The sequence below is a fragment of the Osmerus mordax genome, chromosome 14 (genome assembly GCF_038355195.1).
Source record: "Osmerus mordax isolate fOsmMor3 chromosome 14, fOsmMor3.pri, whole genome shotgun sequence".
NCBI lineage: Eukaryota > Metazoa > Chordata > Actinopteri > Osmeriformes > Osmeridae > Osmerus > Osmerus mordax.
Window position 1 is genome coordinate 8,039,666 of NC_090063.1, and position 16,655 is coordinate 8,056,320.

Genomic DNA, 16,655 nt, shown 5'->3' on the forward strand with positions numbered 1-16,655 from the left:
CGGGGCACTCATCTTCAGACTTCCTTAAACATGCTCGCGCAAACGCCTGCTCCCCCCCCCCCTCCTCCTCCTCCTCCTCTGCTCTCTCTCCCCCTCACCGTCCACCTCCCTCCCTCCTCCTCCAGCCCCTGCTCCCTCAGACAGCACAGCTGAACTTCAGTATGAGTGCGTAGACAGTCAGCTGGGGCTGGAAGTGTGTGTGGACGGTACTGAACCGGAGCGGTGTGTGTGTGTGTTCACGTGGGTGTAGGGGTACAGTGTAGATGTGTGTGTGTGACCGGGAGCCCCGTGTGGCTTTGCTTGGCTGATCACAACAGCCGTCCTATCCCCGCGGAGGCTCCCCGCATGCAGATAGTGTGAGCAGTCAGGAGAAAAGTTTTGACAGCGTGTGTCACAGCCTCTTCTGCCTACGCAGGCAGGCACTCGGTCAGACAGCTGGCCAGTTCTATGGAGGTGACAACAGCGAGGCAGGAGCGGGCTAAAATCGAGCTTCTCTCTCTTCAGGATTGTTGCCCTCTCTCTGACTGAACCTGTCCCCGGATTGGATCTAATTGATTTCTCCTCCAAGCGTCGCATCTTCGAGAGCCCAAGGGGCTGTTTTCACGGGGTAAGTGTTTGCGTGCATTTTGCTCTGAGCATAGTGGTGTGCTGAACAATGTGGACTCTGGGGCTACGCGTACACCTGCTGGTGGTGTTTTGATTTGGTTTTAAAGGTTGTGTCCTATTTTCACTTCGTCAAGCCATTAACTCTACTATTGTGAATGTACATGTCATGTTTTGTGTTTTAGTAAGCCTCACTATTTGCCATCTTGTATCCTCATCTGTGAGGTTTTAATTCCCTTCATGTGAGTCAGTGGGTGTCATATCCCTTTGACACACTGTGCTATATATACTAAAGCAGAACTGTTCTCCAAATACTTTCTAGTGCAACAGATCTCAACAGTGCTCAACATAGAAAGCTGCTGAGATATTCACCTCCCTGGTTGAGCATAATATACTTTTTCTTTCTTTCTTTCTTAAACTCAGATTGGGTCATTGGCACTCTGCAATGAAGAGAGGATCATAGACCAGTATGAGGTTATATGAACACAACAGTGTACAAACACTCTCAGACAGAACCTTTCTATATGTGACTGTGAAAACTCTATTGACACACAGGACAAACAGCACATACATTGTAGAATATATATCTCTCTTGAGATATATATTCTCTTGAAATATCTCTCAAGAGGGAGCATTATAATTGCCAGCTCTGTGGGTACAGTATATTTTAGTCTGGTAGTACATGATACTCATGCAACGGGATTGTCCGAAGGTACTCTCTCAAGGACACACGGACCCTGTTTGGAGACACACAAAGAGGGAGGCAGTGACACGCACAGTCATATTAATTCATTGTAACACATGACATTATTAAGTCATATCTGGATAAATGTGCTATCCTGTAACATGTCATAACCCCCCCCCCCCCCATCCCCATTCCTCCAACATTGTCCTCCTCCTGTGCACAGAGGTGGTTTACGAGACAGGGTGAGAGGGGGGTGGAAGCGAGGGAGGGAGAGCCAGATCCAGCCCCCCACACTGGGTGAGGAATGTCTGCAGGGCCCTTGCTCCGCTGGAGAGCCCTGGGATCAGATTCCCTCCGTCAGCTGCTGCACTCGGCCCCCAGGTCTGGCTTTGTCATATCTGTTTATCTAGGGAGGGAGAAGGGGGGGGGGGGGGAGCAGGACGGTGTTCATGTGGTCTTGCTGAGGTGTAGCGACTCCAGGGCAGCTTTGACTTGGAGGAAGGCAGCAGAGAAGCTGAGTTTACTCACCGCTGCCTTCAGGTCAGTGAAGTTCCTACGGTGGCTATGCAATATGTTTAAGGAAAGCACACTGCTTTGCTTTAAGACCATGAGGATGTGGTGACGTTGTCCTCCTTTCGGTACCAAACACATCAGACTGAGGCTCTCCAGAAATATCACTTGAAGTGGTTTCAGCATGACTCTACTCCTCTCTTTCCTTTGTAAGAATCGCAGCTCAGACATATTGCGACACATGTCAGTAGAAGGAAGGTGGAATAGAGATGGGGAGAGAGGAGGATGGAAGGGTGTACAGTTAAAAAAAAAAACAGAGCTGCATCCCAGCTATAAAGGGATTCCATATGCTCTATGTAGAAAGCCGTTGTGAATGGGTTTAGACTAAATAGACCACCATAGAGAAGCAAGGCAGCTGGTCTCTCCCTCTCGCCCTTTCTCTGTCTGTGTCTATTCCTACAAAGCCATAGACACATGCATACAAATATCAACATGTTTACTTGTCTCGGTCACCGTCTCATTCTTGGGGTTAGGGTTTCTCTCTCATGCGTCCTCCTCCTATCTCTCCAGAACTAGTATCGTCTCTCAATGTCTCCACTATGACTGACAGTTAGTGGTAAGGTGTGAGCAAACATCGACAGGTCTCTCTCTTTTCATGGCGATGATGTCACCCTTAGTTATCCAGCAGGACTCACGTTCATATTGGTGGGCTGATGGACCCTGCGATGCCTTCCTCTGCACCCTCCGTCCGACCCCTCACAGGCAAACACTGTGCAGGAAAAATGAGCTCCTCGCACCCTGGTGTGATTTCAGCAGGGGCTCTCCAGAACGTTGTGTCCTGTGGTGGAGTCTTGGGGTATCTTCGGGCTTTGTTTGTCTTCAGCGCAAGGTCTAGCAGAGGCCACCCACTAAGGAAATGGTCTGGGGCCCTTCTATTGAAAAGCAATACTTTTAAGATCAGTTAGGCTAATATCTAGTAATCTAGCTAGCTGGAATCTGTTTTTTCTTTCAGTGCTGTCTAGATTTAACATTGAATATTTTAAGTGTTAAATTAGAATTTCTCCTGATGGATGGAGATTAGGAACATGGGATACAGTCAGTTACAGTCATTTCCCCCTGTACTTTAGCCTTTTCCTATTCTATCCTCAGGTGCTGTCTATTGCCACGGTGACTGATATAACCTCTGTGCTGCCTCCTTGTTAACCATTTCAATGCTGGTCTGTGAAGGAGGCATTCTGGTGTGTAGACACATGCACATTAGTCTGCCAAAAGAGATATCATCAACCTGCTCAGTCTTGTGGTACATGCTCTTTGGCCTGCCGTAGTGCCTTGTAGGTTCACGCCCCATTGGCCATGCATCACCCAGAGAGACCTGGTGAGCATGGGCATTAGCGGCGTAGCCCTGGTAGTATCTCAGAGCAACAGCTGCAAGGCTGCAGTACTGAGGCCTGCAGACAGACAGACAGATGGTCACAGTAATGGCTTCATCAGCTTGGTAAATAAAGAATTTATGTCAGAAATTCAGCAGGGAATTATTGTACAGGTCTTAAGTGCAGCTTTAGACAGTGGATTAAGGGAGTCATTTGCACTTGTTTTGATCATAAATATAAACAAGGCAGTCATTCATCTTTTTAATATGCTTTCACCCTCCAAGTAAGACAAGAAAATTGATTTCTCACCATCTTAGCAAGAGCAAGCAGTTCTGTGAGTCTCAATCAGCAGCAGAGCCATGAAGGATCCCAGGGGACCTAGACGCCTCATTCACGTGTCAGACCCCTCCACAGATTTAGGATTAAAAATACATTTGAAAAATTGTAGTATTAGTGTATAAATATTATATTTTAGTGACCCCCTCATTTAAAGATGGGTCCCTCTAAAAATATAATTCTGGCTACGCTACTGGTCTCATTACTGAATTTCTACACAGCTTCTTCTGTCTATGGCTTCCCAAAGGGTAAGATAGGCAAGTAAGATCTCTCTCTCTTCCCTCAAGAATGAAGGGTTCCAACAGAGAAATGTCAAACATTGAGACTGCCAGTCTGGCCTTTGTGTGCAGTGAGCTTCATTACATTCCCATACAGAGAGCAAACACCCTGAGAAAGCATAGAAAACAGCAGAAACTTCACCATCAAACCAGCCCAACAGTCAACCTACTTTCAGAAGGCACATACTGTTTATACAATATAGTGAAACCCTTACTGAAGCTTAACTCAGTCTTTTATCAAATAGGCAAATCAATTCTAAATGTTGTATTTATATTTCTTGTTTTAGGGTACACAAGCTGGAGTCTGTTTCCTCCCCTAGTCCATGCCTTCAATACTGCATACTGTTTACCACTGCTGATGAGTTTGGTCTTATCAGCAGAATTAATGTTTCAAGTTTAATTGAGAGCCTTATTGTCTGAAATGAAAATGGACAATGCATACTTCCATCAGGCTGGGAATGTCATCTAGGGCTGTACCACAGTGTTTTTCTCTATCTCAGGACTTGTTTGAGAGAGACCCATCAGCCCACAACAGAACAAACTGTGGCTTGTTCAGAAGCAGCAATATCTGGAGTGTGATTGAGAGCAAACGTCCATGTCCATCAGTTGATACATCCACAGATGGATGTATCCTTCACACCACACCACTTACTTAGTACAGTATGCAAAAGCCAAACTCTCAGTAGATAGATTGGTGAGCCAAAATGCGTGCCACAATCGCAGGCAAGATTACTCGTGATGTGAACACTGAAGAGACAATAGTAACATCATGGGTTATGTTGAAAATTGTTTTTAACGTTGACGTATTCCAGACATAATCTCTGTTCCTTACAAAAATAGAGACCATAAATTTACTTAGTTTGTTTCAGAGTTTGTTCCTTGAAACCCAGAGCTCTAGGGAATATGGCACATCCTGTTTACAAACATGTGTCCCATCGCAGAATCCCATCCTTAGTCCTTGTCCTGTAATCTTATGGCAAAGGTCAGGGTGTTTTTCCCATTGACTCTGTAGCTCAGTCACACACACACACACCCACACATACACAAAGACACACACTCACACATGCGCATACAAAAATTAGAGAAATACCATAGAGAGAAATTCCCCCCAAAATAAAAAATATATAAATAAAATGTACAGAAAATAGAGCTTAAATAAATCTATCGGATACAACAGTGGTCGTGTTATAGATGGCATTTCAAGAGGTTAAACCTACAACCTCAAAAACTTTTTTTACGAGTGGGAGTAAGCATGAGTTTTATTCAAAGGCTTATATTTTTCATTTCTTTGTTTCTTCTCTCTCTCACTCACTCACTCACTCACTCACGCTCACTCTCTCTCTCTTTCCCTCTCTCTAGTACTGATGAAGAAGAAAAAAGTCATAAATAAAACATTCAACCCCTCATTGCTTATTTGCCAAACAGTAGTGGATATTTTATTCATGAGGGTTCATCAATAGAGCCTTTTAGGTTCGACAGGGCACAGGGCTCTGGGGACAGCGAAGGGACAGAGTGCCAGTGTGACTGGGGCATCAGAACCTCCGTCAGAAACAGGGGGACGCTGGCCCACAAGCCACATGATGTACGCGTCAGGACCGACACACAGGGATGGTCTGTCGCTCCACAGGAGCCAATTAGTGACTTTGATGTTCAGGATGGTGGTCAAATAGTGTCATGTACTGTACTGTGACACTGACCCTCACAGACTTGCAGTGACTTCTTTTTAAGATATGACAACCAGTCGTGAGGTATTGAACAGTGAGTTGGGGCAAAGTCATCTATTTCCCTATTGAGCATAGGGTACAGATACATCTCAAGGGAGGGAATGAGAAAATGGTTCCTTGTCGTTTTTCCCCCCATAATTGGACATCCCATTGACTCCCAAGTACCGTATGTGCACTAAGGATTTATTGAAATACACCCGAACACACACATTTAAACTTTTAAGCACTGTACATATAGTTTGTTTATTGTGTGGACATAGCTCCAGCCTTAGCAGCTAGAACCAGTGGCATTAGACAAGACCTATAAATCACAGAGCAGGAAGTCTGGCATGAAGACAACCCTGTGGCACGAGTCAGGCAGCAGCCACTACAGGGGTTTCCTCAACAGATGGGTGTGTCACCTCTGCTCTGTTTGTATGTGTGTGTGTGGCAGTGGGGGAATGTCAATGTGGGTGAGTGTGTGTGTGTGTGTGTGTGTGTCTGTCAGAGTGTGTGGAGATGTGGTCTTTGGTGGTTGTGTGGCAGTGTACAGTATGTATTCACATGTTGTTTTAGATAACAGAGCAGTGGCCAGGATGAACTGTCACTCCAAGCTTATCTTTGCATGCTCACTTCTGCTGTGCTAGTTTCTGCTGTGCTATCTTCTGCAATGGCATGTTGGTACTCACAGAATAAGAGGAACATCAAATACATCCAGACGTGAAGAGTACATCCTTTAAAACTGTGATATACTGTTTGTGAGACCCTGGTTGACAGATCTCTGTCATTCTACTTTCATACAGCTCTATCCATCAACTTATCTAGATCATGACAACATGACTTAACAATAACAACAAACACTTTTCAAGGCATAGTATGTAGACACTGACACTTTAAACACTTTAACTAAAAGTATAACATTAATTTGAGGACTCAAACATGTTGATTTCCTTGCTTAGAAACCCACAATATTGGAGTTTCAAACTATGTTATTAAGCAAGTCAGATATTTGAGGACCATAGCAATGGTCTGGTGATGGAATCTGAATTTCACCACCATCAACACTACTGCACCAGCTAAGCTACTGCACTTGTTCCATAGAAGAACTGGAACGCCTGGCCACATCTGGTCCTCATCTGGGCTCTCCCTCTTCCTCGCTGTCTTCCCCTCTCTCTCTCTCTCTCTCTCTCTCTCTCTCTCTCTCTCTCTCTCTCTCTCTCTCTCTCTCTCTCTCTCTCTCTCTCTCTCTCTCTCTCTCTCTCTCTCTCTCTCTCTCTCTCTCTCTCTCTCTCTCTCTCTCTCTCTCTCTCTCTCTCTCTCTCTCTCTCTCTCTCTCTCTCTCTCTCTCTCTCTCTCTCTCTCTCTCTCTCTCTCTGGAGCTGGAGCTGGAGCTGTTAAGGCAAAGCACAGCCAGAGCCTCTGATGACAACGTGGCAATATGCTTTATCCAAAGAGTCAGGACTCTGTCATTAGTGCATGGGTGTGCAGATTGTCTTGGAAAACAATGGCAGCCATCCATGTGATGTTTGGGATCTTTGAGGGAATCATTTGGGTTGATCAGATCATCACTGGAGCATCCCCCCTCCCATCCATACACAGACAATACAAATACATGTGTGAGTGTACTCACGAGCAGCACATCTAATTGTTATAGTGGAGGGTGGTTTAATCTGTTGAAATTATTATTGCGTTGAGAGAGTCTGTTTTTTCTCAACTTTATCAAATGAAAGAGGGAGTAATGGTGTTGGACCTCCATAGCCCTACATGTAAAGGTTATGTGTTTTTATGTATACAGTCTGGATCATAGACTGCTTACTGTTTTAGAATGCATGTCAGAGAGCCCTGGGGGTGAATAAACTGTGACAAACTGTGAGAAGAGTGTCCTTACCCTTATCATATGCTAATGATAACTACTACACGAAGGGAGGCACTACTAGTTTACATAAGCCTTGACCTCAAATATACTGTAGTGTGCTTTTGATGTGCCGATTGTATTTGTGTGTGTCTGTCTTTTTAAGAGATAGGTGGAGAGAGAGAGAGAGAGACAGAGAGAGAGAGAGAGAGAGAGAGAGAGAGAGAGAGAGAGAGAGAGAGACAGTTAGATGACAGAAAAAGATGAAATAAAGGTGAAGAAAGCAGATTCATTCAAGTAAAAGTTTGGTAATGTCTATTATGTGGCCTCTGAACACCCTCTCCCTCCCTCCTACATTTCCGTGCACCCTTTGCTCACATCCCACAGCCAGCATGGGGCTCTGTTGCTGTCTCACAAGCCATAACACATTTGCTTATCTGGATACATTCAAATAGAGGCTTTGTGGACTAAGAAAACAGAAAACAGTCAAAACAAGAAGGGCCCGGATGTACTGTATATCAGATATGACAGTCAATGTCAATTCCTGTTATTGGTGAATGGATGATATATCTGGGTTTCTTTGTCCCACTACCTACCATTACTGCCTCTCCCTCTCGAAGAGCAGCCTACTTAAGATAAAGCTGCGCGTTAGCAGGCCTTAACCCCATTGGTCCATCATCAACAACAGTCAAGTTCCCTTTCATTCCAACCCTATACTGCTTTGTGTGTCCAGGGAGATCCAGCAGCCTACTCATGGAGGACCAGGCTGCGTCCAACAGCAGCCCCCAGCATGGGCGAGGCCAGGGCCACAGCCAGGCCAAGCACAATGTCATCAGGTGTGGGTGGCTGAGGAAGCAAGGGGGCTTTGTCAAGACTTGGCACACCCGTTGGTTCGTGCTCCGGGGAGACAAGCTCCACTATTACAAAGATGAGGAAGAGACCAAAGCCCTGGTAAGTCAAGCAGACCTGCAACTCTCCCAGTCGCACAACACGACTGGGTTTCTCAACACACTCTTAGTTTAAATCATGTTACACTGTGAATGACAGAAGCACCATCCTCTTTTCAACAGGCATTCCGTAGGCTCAATGCACTCTTTTTTCCATTAGAATGCTCACTAATTAATACGTCAGGTTTGCAGAGTTGTCAAGTGGCAGCGCTGATATGCGGGATTAGATTCCTCAGTACCCCTTTCTTGTTGTATACAGTAACTGGGGGGTGAGTGGTGTGAGGGGGTGAGGGGCGTGGGGGTGTGGAGGGGTGGAGGAACATGTATTTAATTGTCTTAACAAAACTGCAGAGGAAATACAATGGACCTTCCCCCTCTCCATCCGTGTCTCCTCTCCCTCTCTCTCTCTCTCTCTCTCTCTCTCTCTCTCTCTCTCTCTCTCTCTCTCTCTCTCTCTCTCTCTCTCTCTCTCTCTCTCTATGACTCTCTGTCTCTCTCCCTCTCTCTGTCTTGAAGTGGTGTGCTGTCTGCGTTAGTCAGCATCACCGCTTAGCTAGTGGCTCAAGTGAGCTCTGAGTATACCTGGCTCATGTTGAAGTATCACAAAACCTCAATCAATCAAACCCAACTTTGATTAAACAGTGTACTGTGACTCAGCATGTTAATATTAATGGATATGGAAGGAAATCATCGATTGCATTCTGTTACAGTAAAACCACCTACTTTATGAAATATACTTTGAAGGACTTTATTTTCCAACCTGTGCTTCACAACATCATTTAGCATGATGAGACATAGCATGCCTAGCAGTAGACTTGTCTGATCACCGACAATAAACTGTTACGGTTGAGTGGTGGGGTAGTACTCAAACGCAGCTGGACAGCTGCACAGGAAGTGCTAATATAAATGATAAATTCTCACAATAGAGCTAAATAAGAATCACCAGCCATGGTTCAATTTATATAGCCAAGCACAGATGTCATACGATAGTGGGCAAATGAGGATGTAACACAAGAAATGGTCTGAGAGTCGAGTCTGATGCCTTGGTGTGGCTGTTTTGACTCCATTTGACTGCAGAGCGTCTGTAGGAGTTGTCAGCTGTGTCCTCAGAACAGACTCAGACTGACTAATGGAGAGCAGACAATGACTGAGGCAGACAAGAGGCCCAGTCTCTCAAGTTACTGTAACCAGGCAGCCTGCTCTCTAGGCATGCTCTGACAAGACCCTGGGAGTAGACAAGCACAAACTCACATGCGCGTTCGTACACACACAAAGAAGCTAATTGATACATAAAGTTCTCAGTGTAGTGTATTACACTGAATATGAGTTGCAAGAAATGTGGCCCATACAGTTTTGTGAATTACATTTGTACAAAGAAACATACAGTTCAGTACTGATGCCAGTAACTCAGCATGAAAATCAAAGACACAGAAAACCAAGCTCCCTTCAGCTCATTAGTGAAGCTCAATTTAGTCCACTCAAGGTACTGGACTTTGATGTCACACGCTTGGCTGAATGAGGGATATTTTAATAAGCTGATAACTGGCTGGGTAGTGTAAAACTAGGATTAAAAGTGGCTTTAAAGGGTGAGCCATCCAACTTTCAGTGCGGAACACAAATGCATGGCAACGTGTTGGAGTGCATTAGGGGTACTTAAGTCTGTGTATTTCATTGTGGGAAGATCTAGAATGCATATTAGATGGATGGATCTTTGGACTAATATGGAATGGAAGCCTCTGAGGGCCAAATTTTGCAGATGTGAACGTGGGCAGTCAGTCACACCAAGTGAAACAAAGTCAAAACCCCAAAGTGGAGCTGGTGGGAGAGAACTGTCACACCTCAGTCTGATGCTGGCCCCTGGTCCCAGTATGTTGCTCCACTCTGAATGCTAAAGTATTGGATTGAAGTGAGCATGGAAAATAGGCAAAGTTTCTTCTTCGATATTACATTGTTTCTTTGTTACACCTAACTGGCTAAATGTACTTTACATGAATGAATGCATTGACAAAGTTTCTCCTCATTTGTTTGTGCTACGCATAAAAAATTTTCTCTGTGTTTTTCTGTCATTTATTTAAGCCTGACCTACCTTAGTGACTCATTCTCCATGCGACTACATTTTCCATACCCTGGCCCAGTTTTGAAAAGATGCCAGAACATTTTCAATACTTCCAAAAACTCCTTTTTGTCTGCATGGAAAAAAACTGGAGTGAAACTAGGCCAGGCAGCAAGCAGTTTTTTCAAAGTTGGTAATCTGTGACCTGAAGAACACTTCGCAAGCAAATCATTGAAACAAATAAGCAAAGGCTGAGTCTCCGCTAGTCAGAGAACATGGCCAGAATACCACACAGCAGATCACCCCCCTTAGTGTAACACTGAACATCAGTGAGGCCCAGCCAGTGTGTGTGTCCTGTAATAGGAGTCGACGAGCGCTGAAGCCGATACAGGGAGATGATGTGGAGCAGGCTTTAGAGTGTCTATTAATCACACCACTCATGTGACGTGATATCTCCATTCGTTACCTGCCTCGTTAGCTTAATTGCTGTCTCCGACACAGGTGCATGAGCATCTGCCCTCTTCTGTTGCCTAGGGGATTTGCGACATACTGGCATGCGACAGGGAGCACTGGCTAGACACACACACACATACACACAGTGTGCCTCACGTTCAGTCAATAATAGCATGTCACAGTACCCAGTCATGCTTGCCATAGTTGTCTAGTATTTGATTTTTGATGTGCATGTAGGAGGATATAGAGTGTTTGATATTGCCATTGTCACAGAAGAAGGACTTTGTGTCCCTAGAGTCCAGGCCAACCCCTCTCAGGCATGGTTGGAATGTTAGGAATGGGAATGGGGAGAGTTGAAAGGTCACTGGAGTGTGTGTGTGGGGCTTGGCACGTGTGGGCTTGGCATCAGCACGCCTTCTACATGCCCCTGCTCGTCCAGCGCTCACACACACTCGCACACACACTCATATTTTTTACAAAGAAAACCCTTTTCAAGAAGAGGAGATGGACCATCTTATCCTAGGACCAACACAGAGACAGTTGTCTACAAAAATACACTGAGCTGATTTGTTTGTTGTAATCCATTAATATAAGTGAGATACATTTTATCGCAGTATTTATGTTAATACCTGATGTGAAAAGAACAAAGGAATGTTATTTACTCCATTTTAAAATCTGGAGGAAATACCAGTTACAGGAACTGAATAAGAAAATGGTTGATAAAGTATTTGTTGGACTTCTCCACTTTCAGCATTTAGCAAACCCATAACATATTTATAATTGTTCAGACTGCTGCATTTTGCAGAGTTCAACAGTGGAATCATTAGTGCATCTTCTACCCACCCCAGTGACTGGCCAAACCTTTACACGTGTTGCCCTGTCAACACATAACAACATTTGCTCATTTCAGATTTCATCAAGCGCAGCATTACCTCCCACTCCTGCGCTGAAGCTAGCATCAGAAGAGGAAGGGCTGCTTTCCAGGTCAAACATTTGTGGCCCACGTCTGGGCTTGAGGCATTGCCTTTGTCCTTCACAGCTTGCCTTCTCTCTTTGTTAACCTCCACCCTTTAGTTCTCTTAGATGTTAGTGGAAGTGATGAACGTGAATAGGGTGGAAGGTGTACATACACGTATTAAATGTATCAAACCATTCTGAGGCTAGGCTTCTCCTGTGGCCGAGACTAATTAAAGAGACTACAAAATGATTTCTTGGTACTTTTTCAAAGCTTGTTTGAAATCCAGCCTTGTATCAATCATTGAGGATGTTCTCAGGACAGAGGGTGTGGACACTGAACTCAGGTCAGATACAGCACTCACTTACGACGATGTCTGCAGTGCCCTAGGCAGCAAGATGGAGGCTATGGGGCTTGTGCAGGGCTCCATAAGATCAATAGAGGCTTTCACAGGGTTGTTAATCGCAACAGGAACAGCCTGGTTCACACAGGGCCAACGTTTTTGTGAGATTCAATGTTCTCTCTAACACTAGACAATGTACCACTGAGATATACCCATCTGCTGAAGATAAATAGCAACTGTTGATTCCTCCCAACCATTAAGTAAGACCTGATTAAGCCAGAGGAGAAGAACGAGGTAAGGGGTCTAGGCTGAGGGTAGATGAAGATGAAGCACCCAGACTACCAAGGTTATTAATCAACCAACTCCACAACTACTACTACAATAACAGTCATTTACAAGGACACATTTGAAGTACTTTTCTGGGGGCATTGCAAGCCTAAACCTAACCTTACTGTAATGACATTGAATTGGTGAAAATAATTCCTTACTATAAAGCCCACCTACGCCATCAAATTGCTAGCTTATGGGTGGCTGAGTTTATGTGGTTAGCTGCACGTGCAAGTCAGATGCAACCATGAGATTATATGACCTATTATCCTTGGGATATTTGCACATTATTACAGATTTTGAACATTCGTTAGCAGAGCATAAGATTACCTTTTGTTCCTTCAAAGGATGTTTGCTTAGAGTTTGCACATCTATGAAGACTTTATCTCTCTCTCTTTCATTATACCTGCTGTACATCTAAGTCCCTCCCATGAGATGAAGGGCATGATGATCCTCACAGAGTCAATGTCTTTTTAATCACAAATAAAAATATGCTTAATCCATGAAAAATATTATCTTTCCGAGATGTGGTAATAAACATAAACATAAGATGCAATATATATGAGCCACATCTACTGGGTTTTAATCTGGTATCTGGTATACTGGTACACTTCTAATATTGTGTTAGGTACTTGATTTGACTTGAATCCCCTGATCAACCCAGACCATATCATCATCATCGATAATGTATAGTCCAACTCCAAAGCAGCACTTTAAAAACTCTGCTGTCAGAAGCAGTAACAGTATCTACAGATGATGGTGAAATGCTTGTGGGAGTAGAGACTTTCAACCTTTCAAAGCAGAGGTATCACAGGCCTTTGGAGATCAAGTATGCTCACTGTAGACTTTTTCCACAATGATCCCCTTCTACTTCAAAGCTAACTGAGTGTAGTTCTTTACATAGCCTGTTCCCCACTTCAGAAATGACATTTGACTTGATGTTATAATGACTACTGAGCACTCAGAAATTTGTTTGCAAAATGTAGGAATTTTGAGCACACAAATTTAAGGCAATTGGTGTCAAAGTGGATGGAATTGTGCAAATCTGGGAGGAAGTCCTGAAGCAATATGGAACTGGTAATACCTAAGATGGAATACATTACTTAAGGGTAAGAAAACATATGAAGCTAGTAGTGGTTGATTTAAATAGGACTCAAACTAAGCAGTCCAGGTATGGGTAATGGAAAATCTGAGGTTAATCACATTTGAACTGTAACATTCTACCCAGCTCTTAATTTATTGAGTTTAAATTTGGGGGGATCAAATTTAAAAACCTCAAATCTGTGTCCTTACTGCATTTACGAGATTGCTGGATAATTGGATTGGCCTATCTGCCATACTGACAGAATTGATATGCCTAGAAAAAAGAGCATGGTGTATTGGCAAAGTTACTTGCCATGTACTACTAATTTGCACACACACACGCACACACACACACACACACACACACACACACACACACACACACACACACACACACACACACACACACACACACACTGCAGCAGCTTATTCGTTTTTATTAAGTAACTTGTAGAAGAAACCTTGGCTGTTTCATATGTATGTAAGATTGTTCCCTCTGTTTCCTAAGTCAAGCAGAGGCCACTGGGACAGGGCTATGATGATGGGTGGATGAAAAGACCGGTGGTCGACTCGTCAAAGTTAATGACCTTCTTATTGAACTGGGCCTCATCAATGGCTGCTCCCTAATTGACTCATTACTAGTGACCATTCACACTCGGCTGTTTACAATTTGAAATCTATCAAGTCTTCAACTTTGCCTGGTCATTGTTTCATAGCCCACCGATTTATTCTTTCTGACTTTTCAGTAAATAAACTCACAGTTGGTCTCACATCTCTGCCTCAAATAAGTTTAGCCACCCAACTAGGGTTGACAAAAAAAACGTCACCACAAACATTCCTTGGTAGGAAATGCCTATGGCATAATGATGCCTTTCTCTTATTACACACCATTTATCTCCCAAACTTGGATGGGAATGGGGGGGGGGGGGGGGGGGGACCAAATTAAGACACTGCACTAACTTCTGTCACCAAAGGCATGCACCACAGTGAACTGTCGAAATGTGGACATGATTTTGTCCGTCATACTTCCGTTCACAACTTCCCTTGTCTGGACTGGCCACAATATACTTAAGGGAGGAAGAGGAAGAGCCTCCCATGCTGGGTTTTGACTTGTCAGAGAGGAGCTGGCCCACAGCCCTGTTCTTAATGACCGTAATAAAACAGCCCTGACTACAGAGGGCAATGTCATAGTGTGAATCGAACTGCTGGCCCACAAGTAACAGAAGCCCAGAAACAGCCCTGGCAACAAGGTTGTGATGGATTGTAACGTCTGGCTTCAGTAGCTACGGTGCAGCATCTAAATAACTGTGTTTAGCCCCTCTGTGTTGGGCTGGGCTGGGCTGCACAGGGTAAACAGGGCCCTGTCTGAAACTGGGTTTGTGTGCAGCAAACAACATCAACCCAAAAGGGTGTCATTATGGAAAGTGTGGTAGGGAATTGGAAAGGAATAATATGGCTGGTGTTGTGGTTTTGTAGCAGGCCCTTACAGTATGTCTGCAACCCCCTACACTCACACTTAGCAATCAGAAGGGTGTGTTAACAACAAGCAGCTTTTTATAGGCTGAAGTCATCCACTGGGTTGGCTGTGGCTTTGCTTGTTGTGCTCTGAAACTGTATTTCATTTCACAGGCCTTTCTTGTCTTAATTGTCGATGGAAAAAGCAGTCAGGAACAAGGGAGGGAAGCATGTGCTGAAGCCTTTTTTGATGCAAGTCATCGCCAGTTTGCTAAACACCAGAGGCAAAAGGACATGAAGGAAAGACCATTGTCATTTGAGAAACAGTTGTACTTAATAATCCCTTACGGAAGTTTCCGGTCGGGACGTTGATGTTTGGCAGAAACTGTGGACCACATAAAAAATGTCCCTTCATTTTGGGGGCAAGTCTGTGCTGTCTTTATGAGCACCATTAACGCTCTACATCTGGGGCTTCAGGTGCAGGTTCCACTTCCTCTTGTCACGGTCATGGCTCATTAAAGGCTCTTTCACAGCAGGAAGCCGCCCTCAGATCCTGTTTATCTTTATGGGCCTTTAGCACCAACGCATCCGCACACATCTTGGAAACATTAAAAACATTCCCAGATAGAATACATCTTAATGGTGCCAATATGGTCCGAACATGAATAGACAGAAAGGGTACTGCTACCAAAAAATCCAAGCTTGTCATTTACGTTTGTCGGTCTGATCGACTACATCACTATTGGTGTTTACTCTGAAGTGAGCTATAGTTGAATGAGTGCACAGATACAATGTCCACACATTTACTGAAGTAAAAGCCAGTAAAGGGGAGGAAGAATCCAAATCAAAAATCCAAATCAAAGGAAGAGAGACATAAGAGTCTCTCCATCTTGTGTGTCTAAACTGATACAGGCAGCTACCTTTGATGGGCCCAGCAGAGATTATTTTACATCATGCATTATCTTTGGTAATCCAATCTGCAGACAGTTCTATGAATGGCCCCTTTCTGCTCTAAGAGAGGACATAATATCATACTCTGGGGTTTAGAGAACTGGCCACAGATGCACATCAACCCACATAAAAACCTGTCTTTTTCTTTGTTTAATGTCATACTGTGATCCCTCTAATATACAAGGAACCAGGAGTGCTACACGGGTTGAATAACAAGATTCAATAGGCTTTAATCTGGTCAGTCCTGAGCTTTAATGCTGACAGTCAGCGATGGAGAGAGGGAGACACAATTACAAGGACAAAGAGAGACTTGTGGAAAGTGGAGCAGCTGAGAGAGGAGGAGAGGAGGAGACCGAAGGCTAGCTCCACACTTCACCAGTGGTCCCCACACAGACCGGTGGAGCTGTAACTACCGTGGTTCTAAGAATAGCCCAGCAAGGTTGTTGAAGTGGAGTGGGTTTGGGGGGGCTGGAACATGCTGATGTTGGGACTATTTAAAGCTGACTCCAGGTCACAAGTGTCAAACATTGATCTATTCGTTGGTGCCAGAGCATCAGGAGCTGCAGAGGAGTTGGTGTTCCCCATAAAGCTACCACATTGTCACATTGTCACATTGAATAACAAATCAACTCTGTCATCTTAACCCCCCCCCCCCCCCCCTTCCCTGGGGGAGTGGTGCTTCAGCACACAGTCTGCAGAGATGCAGGCTCCTCCTCCCTCCCCTGGCCCCTCCCCCACCTGGCTCAACCGC

At 44.4% G+C, this 16,655-nt stretch overlaps 1 protein-coding gene across 2 annotated transcripts in view; it reads left to right on the forward strand.

Moving 5' to 3' along the window:
- The first annotated feature begins 219 nt into the window (after positions 1–219).
- Positions 220–16,655, forward strand: part of arhgap24 (Rho GTPase activating protein 24) — a 54,306-nt gene continuing 37,870 nt past the window's right edge. Inside the window, exons 1-4 of one of the 2 annotated variants that reach the window (XM_067250603.1) lie at positions 220–356; positions 505–607; positions 1,027–1,077; positions 8,071–8,288. In XM_067250603.1, the coding sequence (XP_067106704.1) occupies positions 8,091–8,288 (198 nt within the window). In that variant the 5' untranslated portion in view covers positions 220–356; positions 505–607; positions 1,027–1,077; positions 8,071–8,090. Of the gene's footprint in view, positions 608–1,026; positions 1,078–8,070; positions 8,289–16,655 lie in introns of both variants that reach the window. The other variant, XM_067250602.1, reaches the window with a different exon arrangement.